This window comes from Pantherophis guttatus, chromosome 8 (assembly GCF_059756535.1).
Source record: "Pantherophis guttatus breed Tessera chromosome 8, ASM5975653v1, whole genome shotgun sequence".
In the NCBI taxonomy this organism is placed as follows: domain Eukaryota; kingdom Metazoa; phylum Chordata; class Lepidosauria; order Squamata; family Colubridae; genus Pantherophis; species Pantherophis guttatus.
The window spans coordinates 2,517,839-2,535,537 of NC_142070.1; the positions used below are offsets into that span (position 1 = coordinate 2,517,839).

At 45.3% G+C, this 17,699-nt stretch overlaps 1 protein-coding gene across 1 annotated transcript in view; it reads right to left on the minus strand.

Annotated features, from left to right (window-relative positions):
• Positions 1–11,259, minus strand: part of FBXO41 (F-box protein 41) — a 35,943-nt gene extending 24,684 nt beyond the window's left edge. Inside the window, exons 1-2 of the mRNA XM_060687208.2 lie at positions 10,245–11,259; positions 2,897–3,131 (exon numbers count right to left, since the gene is read on the minus strand). Coding sequence (XP_060543191.1) covers positions 2,897–3,131; positions 10,245–10,990 — 981 coding nt within the window. The 5' untranslated portion in view covers positions 10,991–11,259. The remainder of the gene's footprint in view (positions 1–2,896; positions 3,132–10,244) is intronic.
• Between the last annotated feature and the right edge of the window lie 6,440 nt (positions 11,260–17,699).

Here is a 17,699-nt window from a genome sequence, read left to right on the forward strand (position 1 = left end):
GCATGTGCGTTGGAGCTGAGCTAGGACAACGCTCGTATGCCCACCGATGTGGCTCTGGGTGCCATCTGTGGCACGCGCGCCATCGATTCTCCATCACGTGTATAGGTTCTTCTGCTTGAGCAGGGGGTTGGACTAGAAGACCTCCAAGGTCCCTTCCAGCTCTATTCTGAATTGGAATGTTTGAATTCCTAAGAAAACTGGAGAAGATCCGTCTAATCGGTTCTCTTTCCCCCTACAGAGATCCTGGCTGCTTGATCATCTGCTTTTAACTTGGATGAAATCTGACCGCGGCAGAGGACTTAAACAAAAGGTCCAGATGTGGGAAGGTCTGTATTTCAGCAGGAACCATTTTGTTCCGAAAAGCCAAGATCTTCTTCCAACATGGATGCTGATCTACACTCTAGGTGGTGCGACACATTGCTCAGTAACTATGTGTAACTATGCAACTCGTTGTATAACTCCGACAGTCTCCAAGGATACAGGTTAAAGTCTGCCAATCTACCTTATCAGAGCCGAGGCTGAGAAGAATGATGTTCTCGCACGATTGCTTAAGAAGCAAAAAAAACCCACCGTAGGGTTTTTCACAGATTGAAACGTAGATTTTTAAGGAGCTTAGAGCAAAAACAGATGTTTACCGCGCGATATAAATATAAGCCGAATGTTCCCCTTGGTGCATCTTTTTAAGAACATCTTGACATCTATCAATAAGCTGAATAAGCTCCATTCATCCGCTTGTCCTCATAGTTTTCTTTTAGAATAGGGGTCTCCAACCTTGGCAACTTTAAGACCTAATGGACTCTCAGAATTCCTCAGCTTGGTATGAAGGAATTGAGCCAGAATAAGGAGCCTGAGTGGCGTAGGAGGCTAATGCCTCCTACTAAGGCAGCATTTAACATCCAGCTGCCTGCAATTACTGCGAGTTCAATTCTCACCAGGCTCAAGGTTGACTCAGCCTTCCATCCTTTCTAAGGTAGGGGAAATGAGGACCCAGATTGTGGGGGCAATAAACTGACTTTGTATAAATATACAAAAGTATGAAGGCTATTGCTTAACGCATTGTAAGCTGCCCTGAGTCTCCAGAGAAGGGCGGCATATAAAAATAAATAAAAATAAATAAATAAAATAAAATTCCTAAATAAAAAAACAGCCTCACTATGAGTTTCATCCATTCAAAGCCTGGTGATCTGGTTTGGAATCAAGACAAGACAGGAGAAGAAGCAAAGGACGGAAGCTAATCAAAGCAGAGAAGCAACCTGGGATTAAGGAGAAATTTCCTGACAGTGAGAACAATTAACCAGTGGAACAGCCTGCCTCCAGAAGTTGTGAGTGCTCCAACACTGGAGGTTTTTAAGAGATTGGACAACTATTCGTCTTGAATGGTCTAGGGTCTCCTGCTTGAGCAGGGGGTTGGACTAGAAGACCTCCAAGGTCCCTTCCAACTCTGTGGTTCTGTTACTGACAAGCATCGTACTCTTGAACATGGAGTTTCTATTTACTCACGCTGACCCCGCTTGCATCGACAGACTCCGTGTAAACCTTGCTGAAGGACTTTTATGCATTTAACACTGGAGGTTGCCCTGAATGAGCAGAGAGTTTCCCGGAGTTGAAGAAGGAACCCAGAGGAGTTGAGAGTAGAGTAGAGTAGAGTAGAGTAGAGTAGAGTAGAGTAGAGTAGAGTAGAGTAGAGTAGAGTAGAGTAGAGTAGAGTAGAGTAGAGTGGACTAAACTAAACTAGACTAGAGGAATAGAAATAGGATAGGATAGGGTAGGGTGGGGTAGAGTAAGGTAGAGTAGAGTAGAATAGAGGAATAGAGTAGAGTAGACTAGAATAGAATAGACTAGAGGAATAGAAATAGGATAGGGTAGGGTAGGGTGGGGTAGAGTAAGGTAGAGTAGAGTAGAATAGAGGAATAGAGTAGAGTAGACTAGAATAGAATAGACTAGAGGAATAGATATAGGATAGGGTAGGGTAGGGTAGGGTAGAGTAGGGTAGAGTAGAGTAGAGCAGAGGAATACAGTAGACTAGACTAGAGGAATAGAAAAAGGATAGGATAGGGTAGGGTAAGGTAGGGTAGGGTAGAGTAGAGTAGAGTAGAGTAGAGTAGAGTAGAGTAGAGTAGAGTAGAGGAATAGAAATAGGATAGGATAGGAATAGGGTAGGGTAGGGTAGGGTAGAGTAGAGCAGAGCAGAGTAGAATAGAGTAGTGTAGAGTAGAATAGAGTAGAGGAATAGAGTAGACTAGACTAGACTAGACTAGAGGAATAGAAATAGGATAGGGTAGGGTAGGGTAGGGTAGGGTAGAGTAGGGTAGAGGAATAGAGTAGACTAGACTAGACTAGACTAGACTAGAGGAATAGAAATAGGATAGGATAGGGTAGGGTAGGGTAGAGTAGAGTAGAGTAGAGTAGAGTAGAGTAGAGTAGAGTAGACTAGACTAGACTAGACTAGACTAGACTAGACTAGACTAGACTAGACTAGACTAGACTAGACTAGACTAGACGAATAGAAATAGGATAGGGTAGGGTAGGGTAGGGTAGGGTAGGGTAGGGTAGGGTAGGGTAGAATAGAATAGAATAGAATAGAATAGAATAGAATAGAATAGAATAGAATAGAATAGAATAGAATAGAATAGAATAGAATAGAATAGAATAGAATAGAATAGAATAGAATAGTAGGAAGGGGCATTGGAGGTCCTTCTAGTCGAAACCCTCTGCTCAAGCAGGAGATCCTATACCATCTCGGACAATTGGTTATCCGGTCTCTTCTTAAAAACCTCCAGTGATGAAGCACCCACGATTTCTGGTGACAAGCTATTCCACTGGTTAATTGTCCTGACGGTTAGGAAGTTGAGGTCCTGCCTTGACCACAGTCTCCGTCTCTTCCGGGAAGACCCACCTCACTCTTGGCTTCATTAGCTACGCCTCGGTTGGTGTTTTTGGATCCCGGCATACTACATCTTCCCAAACTACAATTCGGAGTAGTTCCACAACTGCTGCTGATGATCTGAAGCTGCTTCTCGGCTCGGTCTGCTCGGTCCAGGAGCTCCTCAATGAACTGCTGAAGGCGCACTTTGGCGTTGGCTTCGCGGACGGCCGTCTCCTTCAAGAACTGGTCAATCTGGATGACCTCCCTGCGGGCAAGAAGCGGAGAATTAGAGCCACACACCTGGATTAAGAGAGGTACGTACGGATTACAGGCAATCCCCGATTTACGACTACAATTGAGCCCAACCTTTCTGCGGCTCAGCGAGACCGTTGTTCAGTGAGTTTTGCCCCATTTTACGACCTGCCTCGCCACCGTCGTTAAGTGAATCTCTGCCGTTGTTAAGTCAGTAACACCGTTGTTCGGTGAATCGGGCTTCCCCATTGTCAGAAGGTCGCAAAAAGGGGATCGCATGACCCCCCCCCGGGACGCTGCGGCCATCATAAATATGAATCAGTTGCCAAGGGTCTGAATTTTGATGCAACATAAGGATGATGCAATGGTCATTAAGTGTGAAAAATGTCACGATGATGTTTTCACGGCCTTTGTAACTTTGAATGGTCACTAAATGAAAAGTTGTATGTCAGAAGTCTTCAAACTTGACAGCTTTAAGACTTGTGGACTTCAACTCCCAGAATTCTCCAGCCGGGCATAGCTGGAGAATTCTGGGAGTTGAAGTCCACAAGTCTTAAAGCTGTCAAGTTTGAAGACCTCTGTTGTAAGTCGAGGATTACCTATAGTCCTCGGCTAACAACCACAGCGGAGCCTGCATCGTTTTGGTTGAAAGTTGCGACGGCAATGAGGTGGTTCATCACGAGTCAGACCTGATTGTGCAACCTTTTTTGCAGTTGTTGTTAAGCGAATCCTCATGGTTGCTGAACGAATCTAGAGCCATCAAGCGAAAAAGTTGTTCACTACAACTTTTTTGTAGGTGTTTTTGCTGAAAACAACTTTGTACAAAGTTGTACAACTTTTTTGGGGCGTTTTTGCTGAAAACTGGAAACGAAAACACCAGATTTTTTGGCAAAAACATGATAAATCAAACATGGGACTTGCTCAGCCATTTCAGAATTTATTTATTTATTTATTTATTTATTAGATTTTTATACCGAGTTATTTCGGAACCGAGTCACAAGTTCCTTTGGGGAGAGGGGTGTGTTCTGTTATAACCTTGGTTGTAAGTTGAGGACTACCTGCCAGTGAATTCAGGTCGTGCTAAACTCACAACGGTTGATTTAATGACCGTTCAGATTTACGACGGAACTGAAAACAGCAGCTGATTCTGTTGTTCGCACTTACGACTGTTGCAGCATCCCCCGTGAAAAAGTGAATAAAATTCGGACGCTTGGCAAGCAGCTCATATTTATTTTATTTATTTTTTTTGCAAAAAGTTTTTTATTTCTTTTAACCAAACATACCAATTACATCCTTTTGGAACAGAGCTTTGATCCAGTCATCAATTTATACAATTTTTGTCATCTTTAACAAAATTTTATATATTCTATTTTGCCATAACACTTATTTCTCAATCTTAAGTCACTTATTCAACTAATACTATCTTAAAAAGAGTTTACTCTTATTTACTTAATCAAAACAATTACCCTTCTATTAACCCACCTAAAATCTTAAATCAGTTAATAACTCATAGTTCATTTATCAAATTTAAACCTTATCTCTAATCTTAAAAATATAGCAATTTAACATTTGACATTTAAACTTAGTTCTTAATTCAAAGAATGCTATTTCAATTTCCTTTTCTTTTTTGCTTAAATAAAAAAATGTTCAAATTATTGCAATCGCTAGACATATTTAAACAATATCCCAATTATTATAGCTATCGATTTTCTCAAACAATACCTTCCAATATCTTATTTATTTATTTATTTGTCATATTTCTATGCTGACCACTCTCTGAGGACTCTGGGCGGCTTACACCAAAGACAGTATACTAATCTTAATAAAAATAATCTTAACCTTAATAAAAATTAATTCATGATTTCCATTTATATATTTTCTTTTTACATAATCTAGCGGCTCATATTTTGGGCTCCATTGTGGCGAGGGCAACTTGTACAGGAATAACCCAGAGGCCCTGCAATATTTCCGACGATGTGTGTCAGCCTGCTAAACTCCCGTGCCTGAATGCCTGAAAATGACATCTATTATTTGTTTTTAAAAATCAACCTTGATTTTTTTTTTAAATGTAAAAATGTCTCTGCAGATCTTCCCCATCGGAGCTCGGAAAAGTGAAAAAGCAGCCACACCGGAGGGATATTCCGTAAAAAGGAAGAACGCCGCAATGTTATAAAATCCGGGGAAAAGGAAAGGCGAGGGAGAAGCATTAAACCGCTAGCAAGCAGCAGGGAAACGCTGCGGATGTTAATTAAAAGCTTAGGTGAATAAACGGGTGGCAGCACCAGGCGCTAATTGGCCACAATAAACTCAGGCGGAGTTGCATCCCAGGGAGACGGTGGATGGCAGGGAAACGGCTCACGGGGCTTCTTCAGAGGAGCTGAGCCAAATGCCCTCGGCCGGCTGGCTTCAGGGGAGGGGGATGGAGAGGGGCCCCCTCTATGGAAGGAAGGGAGGGAAGGAGGGAGGGAGGGAGGGAAGGAGGCCTGGAATTTAGGATGGATGGATGGATGGACTGGAGGGAAGAGGGAGGAAGGAAGATGAAGAAAGGAAGAGAAGGAAGGAAGAAAGGAAGGAAGGAAGGAAGGAAGGAGAGGGAAGAGCGAGGGAAGGAGACCTGGAAGAAGGAGAAGGAGGGAGGGAGGGAGGGAGGGAGGGAGAGGAAGGAAAGGAGGGAGGGAGGGAGGAGCGAGGGAAGGAGGCCTGGAATTTCAGATGGATGAATGGATGGATGGATGGATGGATGGATGGACTGGAGGGAAGAGGGAGGAAGAAAGGAAGAGAAGGAAGGAAGGAAGGAAGGAAGGAGAGGGAAGAGCGAGGGAAGGAGACCTGGAAGAAGGAGAGGGAGGGAGGGAGGGAGGGAAAGGAAGGAAAGGAGGGAGGGAGGAGCGAGGGAAAGAGGCCTGGAATTTAAGATGGATGGATGGATGGATGGATGGATGGATGGATGGATGGATGGATGGACTGGAGGGAAGAGGGAGGAAGAAAGGAAGAGAAGGAAGGAAGGAAGGAAGGAAGGAAGGAAGGAAGGAAGGAGAGGAAAGAGCGAGGGAAGGAGACCTGGAAGAAGGAGAGGGAGGGAGGGAGGGAGAGAGAAAGAGGAAGGAAAGGAGGGAGGGAGAAGCGAGGGAAGGAGGCCTGGAATTTAGGATACTGTAGATGGATGGACAGGAGGGAGGAGGGAGGAAGGAAGATGAAGGAAGGAAGGAGAGTGAGGAGCGAGGGAAGGAGGCCTGGAATTTAGAATGGATGGACTGGAGGGAGGGAGGGAGGGAGGGAGGGAGGGAGGAAGGAAGGAAGGAAGGAGAGGGAGGAGCGAGGGAAGGACGCTTGGAGGAAGGAGAGGGAGGGAGGGAGGGAGATAGAGGAAGGAAAGGAGGGAGGGCGGAGCAAGGGAAGGAGGCCTGGAATTTAGGATGGATGGATGGCCTGGAGGGAGGAGGGAGGAAGGAAGAGGAAGGAAAGGAAGGAAGGAAGGGTAGGAGGGAGGGAGGGAGGGAGGTGAGAGGGAGGATGGGAGGTGGGAGAGGGAGGGAGGGAATGCAGTGCAGTGTCCGGGGTGGGGGGGTTTTGTCACGTGATCCCCTTTTGTGACCTTCTGACAAGCCAAGTCAATGAGAAAGGCAGGCTCACTTAACGACTGAGTTACTAACTGCAGCAATTTCTTGCAACGGTTACAAGAAATGCCGTAAAAAGGGGGTGAAACTCACTGCAACAAACTTCTTACTTAGCCACATAAACGTTGGGCTCAGTTGTGGTCGTAAGTCGAGGACTACCGGTCATTGGAATCCTGCCCCATGCAAAACCAAAAAAAAAACCAAATGAGACCCATGATGTACGATATTTGGACTCAGTCTGCTCACAAACAACCCAGTTTGCAGATGGGAAAGAAATGCATTCTATACGGAATGGTCTTCCTGTGAGCCATGAAGGTTATTCCTTGTTAAAATTCAATTCCGTTTAAAACGCGGGAGGTTCCCACACATCAACTGTTTATTCCTGCTTGGTCTGCACCTTCAAACTGAGGTTGACAGTTCGAGTCAGGGAGAGCAAGCCGAAATAAAAATAAAAATTGAATTATTTGCTGTACTTTCAGATATTGCATCAGTTTAATTGGCACCGAGCAGACAAGGAAATAGCAAAAAGTTGCTGATGGAAATTCCAGCAAACAGAATATTTAATGTGGTTGGAATTTATATAATCTCAGGGATGGATCTTCTTAAAGAGGTGAGGATATAGGTCACTCCTAGTCCTTCTTTTCCCTAGATTAGCCCTACCGCATTCCTGCAACTATTTTTGTTCATACAAGAACTAACATATTTGGGATATGTTCCATTCAGGCTTGTAACCCATAGATTATGGCTGAATGAGAAGTTAGAGCCTATTCAATAAATTGCAATTAAGCAATCAGTTTTCTGATCTCACTCAGAACTTAAGGTCCAATTCTTCGAGATTGTCTGGACAAGTCCCTGCAGTTTCTTGGCAAAGTTTTTTTCCTACCAAGATCAGCTGGCTTCGTGCTTAAGGCGGGACTAGAACTCACCGTCTCCTGGTGATTGGCCCAAGCTCACCCAGTCAGCTTTCATGACTAAGTGGGACTAGAACTCACAGTCTCCTGGCGATTGGCTCAAAGTCATCTAGTCAGCTTTAATAGCTAGAACTCACAGTCTCCTGGTAATTGGCTCAAAGTCACTCAACCTACTGATGTCTAAGGTGAGACTAGAACTCACAGTCTCCTGGTAATTGGCTCAAAGTCACTCAACCTACTGATGTCTAAGGTGAGACTAGAACTCACAACCTCCTAGTGATTGGCCCAAAGTCACCTAACTGGCTTTCATGCCTAAGGTGAGACTAGAACTCACTGTCTCCTGGTGATTGGCCCAAAGTCACTTAGTTAGCTTTAATGACTAAGACAGGACTAGAACTCACAATCTCCTGGTGATCGGCTCCAAGTCATTCAACCAAGTTTCACGTCTGAGACTAGAACTCACAACTTCCTCATGATTGGACCAAAGTCACCCAGATGGCTTTCATACCTAAGGTGGAACTAGAACTCACAACCTCCTAGGGATTGGCCCAAAGTCACCTAGCCAGCTTTAATAGCTACGGCAGGACTAGAACTCACAGCCCCCTGGCGATTGGCCCAAAGTCACCCAGCTGGATTTCCTGACCATTCCACTAGTAATACTGACTGGAAGTTGTTATGTGAACAGCCACCCTACGTTGTGTTGGCTCCATCACTGGAGGTATTCAAGGTCTCCTGCATTGGTAGCGGGCTGGACTAGATGACCTCCAAGGTCCCTCCCAGCCCTAGAATTCTACGATTTTCAAAGATGAAGACGGCACAACCTCACCGCCGTCTTCTCCTGCACTTAAAATAAAGCCGGCTGATCTGCTGCAGGGACTTAATTGGAAACGAAGCGAAGATTCTCATCTCTATGCAAATGCCGGTGTTAAATAAAGATCAGGGAAGGGAGACTTACTACAGGGAGCAGCTTCTGCTCTCAAGAATAGCTTTCCTCCTGAAGGCCTTGCTCCAACCGTTGAGCCGTCAAGGCAGCCACACGGCAAAAAGGAAAAGTCAGCCTTTGCAAGCAAGCAACAATTCAACAGTTTCGCTTCGAAACACTCTGGTCAATTCCAAATTTAGGGCATTTCAAATTTTCTTCCGTTTCTCTGGAAAAGGGGCTCCAAAAACCCCCTGAAGCATTTTCCCCTCCGCAGCTTTCCTGTTTGAAACCTGACGTACAAGAGTTCATTTAGTGACCGTTGGACATTAGAAAGGCACTGAAAAAAAAAGTGAACTTAGGATCATTTTCCCGCTTGCAGATCAGAATTTGTAGGCCGAGTCTACCTTGAGCCGGTCAGGATCGAACTGCTAGCAGTGGCATGCAGAGTCAGCCTGCAATACTGCGTTCTAACCACTGCACCACCAGGGCGCTGTAGAGCAGAGCTGCCACCTTCCAAGGACCTTTTGATTGCCCTGACTAATGCCTCCTCCTCTGGAGGTGCTCTTTGGCATGGTCACTAACTGCGTTCTTAATTATAACACAATTTTTAATGGTTTTATTTAAACCAGATTTCTCCAACTTGTCGACCTTCCCGAGTATGTGGAATTCTGGGTGCTTTTTTTCTTCAGAATTGAAGAAGTTTCTTCAGTGAGAAGCGAAATATTTTCAAAGGAAAAAAGATGAAGAAATTCCAGGCGCCTTTTTGGGGGAAAAAAGGACCTTTGAGACAACCATGATTAGATGATTGAGAATCTCCATATTTTTTGTCGAGAAATTGCACAGCAGGCATCCAAATGAAGTCAGGGATGCTGACATGTAGTTTTATATAAATAAATATATTTAACGTCTATATTTATATCAGTCGATAGGCAAACAGGAGCATCCTGAGGTAAAATCCACACAGGAACATTATCATGAGGTAAATTACAGAGCACACAGAAGAAAAAGGCGGGAAACAAGGAAATGCCCCCTTTTACCCACAGCAACCAATCACAGAGCAGATTGCCTCACATAGGAGCCAGCTCTCTCCAGCCAATCAGCTATAACTATGTGTTCTGACTCATTGTGCGGCTAGTCCTCAATGTACAACCACAATTGAGCCCAACATTTCTGTAGTTAAGAGAGACATTTAAGTGAATTTTGCCCATTTTATGACCTTTCTTGCCTCAGTTGTTAAGTGAATCACTGCCGTTGTTAAGTTAATAACCGATTTGTTAAGGGAATGTGGCTTCCCCATTGAGATTTTGCTTGTCAGAAGGTCACAAAAGGGGATCGCTACAACCATCATAAATATGAATCAGTTGCCAATTTGAATTTTGATCACATGACCATGGGGATGCTAGAAAGGTCGAAATTGTAAAAAACGGCCTCAGGTCACTTTTTTCAATGCCGTTATAACAACGGTCAGTAAACGAACCATTGTCATCGAGGTTCCTGTACAACCTCACTGTTTCAGCTACTAAATTTAAATACCTTAACACTTTTGGATAACTCTTACCACAGAGGTTGAAACTTCTTGTACAACGCAACGGACGGTACAACCATCGGACACAATGGTTCCCAACACAGCCCCCCATTTGGAGAATCAACCCAAGAACTCAAAAATGAGGACTTACTGTTGCTTGCGGGTCAACTCCTGCTCCTTCAGGACAAGGTCTTGCTTGAGGGACGCCAACATCTCCACGCTGACGTCCACCTGGCGGGACAGCTCTACCGCCCGGTCTTCCAGTTCTTGTTTCTCGCGGCTGAGTTTGAGGCTCTCTTGCTTGGCTTTCTCCAGTTCAGTGGTCTTGCGGTCCAATTCCACCTGCAGACGCCCCACTTGGGAGGCGATCTTCTGCTCCACTTCTTCGGTGAACTTCTCCAAACGTTTGTCTACTTCCAGCTTCTCAAAAGCCCGGATCTTCAAACGGGTCAAACCTTCTTCATAAGCTGCGTCCACCGCCGCGACAGTCGCCGCGGCGGTGGCAGCGGCTGCTGGAGGTGTAGCGGAGGAAGTCATGGCTTTGCGGGTGAAGATCTCCGACAGCGGGATCTCGATCTCGTGGAAGTAGCGGGATGACGCGGTAGACGAGGACGACTCCAGCTCTTCGGCCGTTAGGAGGTCACAAGTGAGGTGCTGCTCTTTACCCTGGAAGGAAGTGCTTTCAAAGATGTCCCGGCGGGTTGCTGGACTCAAGAGGCTGGCATCGGTCGGCAGGGGAAAGATGGTGGCATCGCAGATGCTGTTTGTCTTAGACAAGACGTAGAGAGTTTCATAGGTGTGATTGTACTCCAAGTGAGCCCTTAGAGAAGACAGGCTCCGGAAACGCTTGTGTTCCCCGCAGCGCGGACAGCGGTAGGGCAGGTCCAGAGAGGCCATCCTTCAACCCAAGCCACACAACCTCTCGTGCAGCCCTCCTCCGCCGGGAACCAGCTGCCGGGACCCTGTCATGGTGTAGATCGATTGGCCAACAGAGACGCGGGATTCGGGCAGCAGGAAAGTCGGAAGCGTGGGAGGACAGAAGGCCAGTTCCACAAAGTCATTGCTGGCTAAGGGAGAGGAGAGGAAGGCCTGGAGGTGGCACACCCTGGCAGCCAAGGCAGAGAGACAGCCGGAGGATGGGCTGGCATCAGGCACAGCTGGTAACCCTGCAAAGAAAGGAGATGGTCAGCATTTTCTCCTATGTCGTCTGAGGCACCCCTTCCCCATCAGTGATCTCCTGATTTAGGGAAGATGCTGAGAAGCAACCCCAAACAACTCAGTGTCAGGTTTCGATGCTATCTCAAAATGAATGAATTTCCAAACTGCCGATCTTTGAGGAAATTTTCTCTTTATTGAGCATAGTGATCTGTCCCTGGCTCTTTCGCGGTCAGCACTGACCTTTACCCCCCAAGCCCTCTCTTTCCGATCCCCAATTCTCTGCGTCTCATTGGCTATCTTCCAAGCCACTCTCCTCATCCCATCTCCGTCAGATCACAGGAATGTCCCCCCCCTCCTCCCATCTCCGAGGAAACAGAATCTTCAAAGGAATTAAGTAGGCAAAAGTTCAAGCTTCTCCTCTCCTTTCATATGTCAGCGTTGGAACGCTGACATCCAGAACAACAGAATGACAGAGTTGGGAGGGACCTGGGAGGTCTTCTAGTCCAACCCCCTACTCCATCGGGAAACCCTATACCATTTCAGACAAATGGTTGTGCAGTGTCTTTTTAAAAACCTCCAGTGATGGTTGCTTCTCTCCTTGATTGGTTTCCATCCATTGCTTCTTGTCCTGCCTCCTGGTGCTTTGGAGAAGAGGTTGAGAATAGGTTCTTTGGGGGCAACCCCTCAAAATATTGGAAGACTGCTACCTAGTCTATGGAGATTCTCAGTCCTCCAGGTGAGAGTTGTCCCGAAGGTGCTTTTTCAAGAGGCAACTGGTTTTTCTTTGAAGATGTTTCGCTTCTTCTCATCCAAGAAGCTTCATTAGCTCGTCTCATCAAGAAGAAGCTGAAGAAGCTTCTTGGATGAGAAGCAAAACTTCTTCAAAGAAAAACCAGAAAGTCCAGTTGCCTCTTGGAAAAGCATATTTGAGTGCTACCTAGTCTTTCTTTTCACTAGACTAGACCTATCCAGTTCCTGCAACCGTTCTTCATATGTTTTAGCCTCCAGCTCCCTAATCCTCTTTGTTGCTCTTCTCTAAACTCTTTCCAGAGTCTCCACATCTTTTTTACATCGTGGCGACCAAAACCGGATGCAGGATTCCAAGTGTGGCCTTACCAAGGCCTTGTAAAGTGGTATTAACCCTTCACATGATCTTGATTCTATCCCTCTGTTGATGCAGCCTAGAACTGTGTTGGCTTTTTTGGCAGCTGCTGCACACGGCTGGCTCCTATTTAAAGGATTAATCACTAGGAACTCCAACATCCCTCTCATTCCAGCCGTCTTCAAACTTAGCAGCTTTAAGGTTTGTCCTCAAAACTTTGTTGTCAACTGAGGGCCCTTCAGGTAATCACTCACGGCTTGACTACTACAATGTGCTGCACATGGGACTGCCCTTGAAGATTATCCTGAAGCTTCAACTGGTCCAGAATGCAGCAGAAGAAGCAATAATGGGGAATCCCTGGGTATGTCCCTCTTAACTCCTCTGTTTAGTGATTTTCTACTGGTTGAATTGCTTCTGGCTGCAATAGGAGGTTACTTACAAAGCCCTACATAGCATGAGGCCTGATTACAGGCAGTCCTCGTCTTACAACAGTTCATTTAATGACCGTCCAAAGTTACAATGGCGTTGAAAAAAGCGACTTACGACCATTTTTCACACCTACGACCGTTGCAGCACCCCCATGATCAAAATTCAGACATTTGGTAACTGACTCATACTTATGACAGTCACAGTGTCCAGGGGTCATGGGATCCCCTTTTGAGACCTCCTGACAAGCAATGGAGAAACCAGATTCACTTAGCAACTGTGGCAAAAAAAAAAAGGTTGTAAAATGGGGCAAAACTCACTTAACAAATATTTCACTTAGCAACAGAAATTCTGGGCTCAAAATTGTGGTCGTAAATCGAGGACTACCTGCATTGGAGGGGCCACTTGCCTCCCGTAACATTTTCCCAGCTGATTTAATGCTGTAAAGTTGTCACACTCCAAAATTCTTCAGCTAAATTCTGACATCTGTCAGTAACCTTCCCTCTTGCAATGACTGTCCTCTGGAAAGGGGCACCCCCTGTAATCCAAACAGCCCTCCCCCAGGTGGCTTTGAAGGCACCTGAAGAGCTGCTCCTCCCTTCTTTTAACTTAGATTCTTTTCTTTTCTTCCTATCACACAGTTTATTCCGTCCCCTCCTATCCATCCATTTCTTGGTTGCTTCTCTTCGTTTTTATTGTCATGCCTTTCATCTTTTAAACAGTTTGAAAATCATCCCGAGCTGCAGGCAGTCTGGCAGCCTATAAATTTAAATAAGAATAATTAATAATTGCTTGATCTATCCATGTTTGTTTACTTCGCTGTCTGGAGTTTAAAACTATATCTGTCCCATCTCGTCTTTTTTTTTTGTTCTTGTTGTTGCATAAAAGGGATGGGTGATTTGAATTTCCTGCATATCATTCAAGGCTTTTCAAAAACTTTGATCGTGAGAACAGAGAAGGGGGAGAAAAAACCCCAACAAAACACAGATTAACGGTTTAAATAAGAGTAATTCAACAGTAGAATCAACCATCCGCTGAGATCCTGACCTCCACTTCAGTATTAAGTGTTCAGATGGAAGCTAAACCACTGTTTGCTGGGAATATTTTGATCTGGAATTTCTGGCTGGCTGGCTGGGGAATTCTGGGAGTTGAAGTCCACATATATCTTAAAGCTGGGCAAGATTGACAAATACCACTAGTATATTTTGTTTTCTTTCTTCCCTCGACTTACGAGCACAATTGTGCCCTGAATTTCTGTTGCTAAGTAAGACAATTGGTGAAGTTTGCCCCCTTTTATGACGTTAAAGTGAGTCACTTTATTTATTATTTAATTTATTTATTATTTATTTATTTCATCAAGCATGTATTAGATAACATATATAAGTATAGACTTATAGACTTATATACCTATATAGTTATATGCTTATATACCCATCTCCTCCCACTTATGACTGTATGACTGTAATTTTGTTACTTGTATCCTTACTATTTATATTGATATTGTTTCCTGATTGCTTATTTGTTCCCTATGACTATCATTAAGTGTTATACCTTATGATTCATATGCTCTCAGTGATTCACTGAGAGTGTATGCACCAAAGACAAATTCCTTGTGTGTCCAATCACACTTGGCCAATAAAGAATTCTATTCTATTCTATTCTATTCTATTCTATTCTATTCTATTCTATTCTATTCTATTCTATTCTATTCTATTCTATTCTATCCATTTTTAAGTCCATTTTTTTCAGCGCCATTGTAACATTGAACCGTCACTAAATGAACTGTTATACATTGAGGACTACCTGAGCTTCAAAATTCTTCCCCCTTTGTTGACATTTGCAGGATGCTGGAGAAGATCCAAAGGGAAATACAGATAGTCCTTGACTTACAATCATTTGTTTAGCGACCACTCAAACTTACTGGAAAAAGTGACTTATGACTGTTTTTCACACTTACGACCATTGCATCATCCCCAGGGTCATGTGATCAAAATTCAGACCCTTGGCAACTGACTCATATTTATGACGGTCGCAGTGTCCCGGGGTTACGTGATCCCCTTTTGCGACCTTCTGACAAGCAAAACCAGATTCACTTAACAACCGTGTCCCTAGCTTAACAACTGCAGAGACTCACTTAACAACTGCATCAAGAAAGGTTATAAAATGGGGCAAAACTAACAGTGACTGTCTCGTTTAGCAACAGCAATGTTGGGCTCAATTGTGGTCGTAAGTCAAGGACTACCTTTAATAAAGACCAGAGACTGAGTGAAGTGGATTATGAGAACAAGTCAGGAAAATTTCAGGACCTTGGACAGCAGGCGAGAATGGCAGCTTCCCAATTAATCTATTAGCTTTCATACCTACATACCCATCATGCCCTTCCCATTTTGAGACCTGTAGTACCATGAAAAGCCCAGAAAAGGAGTAAGAAATAGTAAGAAAAAAAGAAAAGAAATACAAGCCAGGGACCCCATCAACTTTATCCAACAGTAGGTTGTTGTGTGTAATTCTACATACCACTCAAGGGAGACCATCAGAAAGACTCAAAAGGAATTAATTAATTAAGGGATTAATACTAGACCAACAATCAGGAAAAAAGGAAAGAAGGAAAGAAGGAAGGCCTGAATTTAAGGTGTGGGTGGGAGGAAGGAAGGAAGGAAGGAAGGAAGGAAGGAGGGAGGGAGGGAAGGAAGAGCTAGAATTTAGGATGGATGGATGGATGGTGAAAGGAAGGAAGGAAAGAAGGACTGAATTTAGGGTGGTGGGTGGGAGGAAGGAAGGAAGGAAGGAGGGAAGGAAGAGCTAGAATTTAGGATGGATGGATGGTGGAAGAAAGGAAGGAAGGAAGGAAGGACTTAATTTAGGGTGGTGGGTGGGAGGAAGGAAGGAAGGAGGGAAGGAGGGAGGAAGGAATGAATGAAGGAAAGAAGGAAGGAAGAAAAGAAGGAAGGACTGAATTTAAAGTGGTGGGTGGGAGGGAGGGAGGGAAGGCCTAGAATTTAGGATGGATGGATGGATGGTGGGAGAAAAGAAGGAAAGAAAGAAGGAAGGAAGGAAAGAAGGAAGGAAGGAAGGAAGGACTGAATTTAGGGTGGTGAGTGGGAGGGAAGAAGGAAGGAGGGAGGGAGGGAGGGAAGGCCTAGAATTTAGGATGGATGGATGGGTGGTGGAAGGAAGGAAGGAAGGAAGGAAAGAAGGAAGGAAGGAAGGAAGGAAGGAAGGAAGGAAAAGACAGAAAAGAAAGATGTTTCAATTTAGTGTATTAATTTCCCCCCAAAGCTGTATCATATATCAGTGCTGACTATTCACAAATATGCAAACCTTCTCAGCCATGGGTTCTATCCCCCGCATGTCATGCACCATTTTTAGATTTCATTACCCCCGTTCATATTTCACCAGCTCGGTCCAGAAAGCGGCTCCCGGGCTCACCGTCCTGAACTACTTGGCAAAGTCCGTCATCGATTCGCGCTAGAGATTCTTATCGCATTTATGCATCTTTATATTCGTTAGAGGGCCGTTCCCTTGGCTCCCTCCTTCCCTCTCCTGTCGTTAAATCACTTGTAAACTGGAATCAAGAGGCTCTTTCGATTTCACGGCTGCCGCGTTGATTCGGAGGCTTTTCAAGAAGCAAAATTTAGTCCTCCTGTGCAAGAAAGCTCTGTCCAAAAACGGTGGGCGTGCAGAAATAAGAGACACCGAAATGCCATCTAAACTACAGTCTCCAACCTTGGAAGCTTTAAGACTTGTGGACTTCAACTCTCAGAATTCCCCAGCCAGCATGGCTGGCTGGGGAATTCTGGGAGTTAAAGTCCACAAGTCTTAAAGTTGCATGATTAACTCAGAAACAGGGCTTTTTACCTTCCAAATGAGACCCTTTCAATTTGCAATAGCCTCCTTGGAGAAGGAAGGAAGGAAGGAAGGAAGGCAGGCCAGGAATTTTGGCTGGCTGGCTGGTGGGAGGGGGGAGGGAGGGAGGAAGGGAGGGAGAGAGGAAGGAAGGAAGGAAGACAAGCCAGCCTGGAATTTTGGCCAGCTGGCTGGCTGGCTGGCTGGCTGGCTGGCGGGAGGGAGGGAGGGAGGGAGGAAGGAAGGAAGGAAGGAAGGAAGGAAGGAAAAAGAGGGAGGGAGGGTGGAAGGGAGGGAAGGAGGAAGGAAGGAAGGCCTGGAATTTTGGCTGGCTGTGTCTGGCTGGTGGAAGGAAGGAAGGAAGGAAGGAAGGAAGGAAGGAAGGAAGGAAGGAAGGAAGGAAGGAAGGAAGGAAGGAAGGCCTGGAATTTTGGCTGGCAGGCTGGCTGGTTGGTTGGCTGGTGGGAGAGAGGGAGGGAGGAAGGAAGGAAGGAATGAAAAAGAGGGAGGGAGGGAGGGCGGAAAGAAGGAAGGAAGGACTGGCATTTTGGCTGGCTGGCTGGCTGGTGGGAGGGGGGAGGAAGGAAGGGAGGGAGGGAGGAAGGAAGGGAGGGAGGAAGGGAGGGAGGGAGGAAGGAAGGGAGGGAGGAAGGAAGGAAGGAAGGAAGGAAGGAAGGAAGGAAGGAAGGAAGGAAGGAAGGAAGGAAGGAAGGCAGGAACAAGCAAAGCCGATGGGGAAGCTAGATTCATTTAACTACCATGTTCCTAACTTAACAACAGCAGCGATTCGCCTAATAACCGTGGCAAGAAAGGTCGTAAAATGAGGGAAAATTCACTTAGCCCCCGTCTCGCTTAGCAACAGGAATGTTGGGCTCGGTTGTGGTTGCAAGTGAGAACAATTCAACCGATGGAACAGACGTTGCCTCCGAAAGTTGTGGGAGCTTCATCCCTGGAGGCTTTCAAGAAGAGCCTTGACTGCCCTCTGTCAGACACGATGTAGGGTCTCCTGCTTGGGAAGGGGGTTGGACTAGACGACCTCCAAGGTCCCTTCCAACTCTGTTCATCTGTGATGAG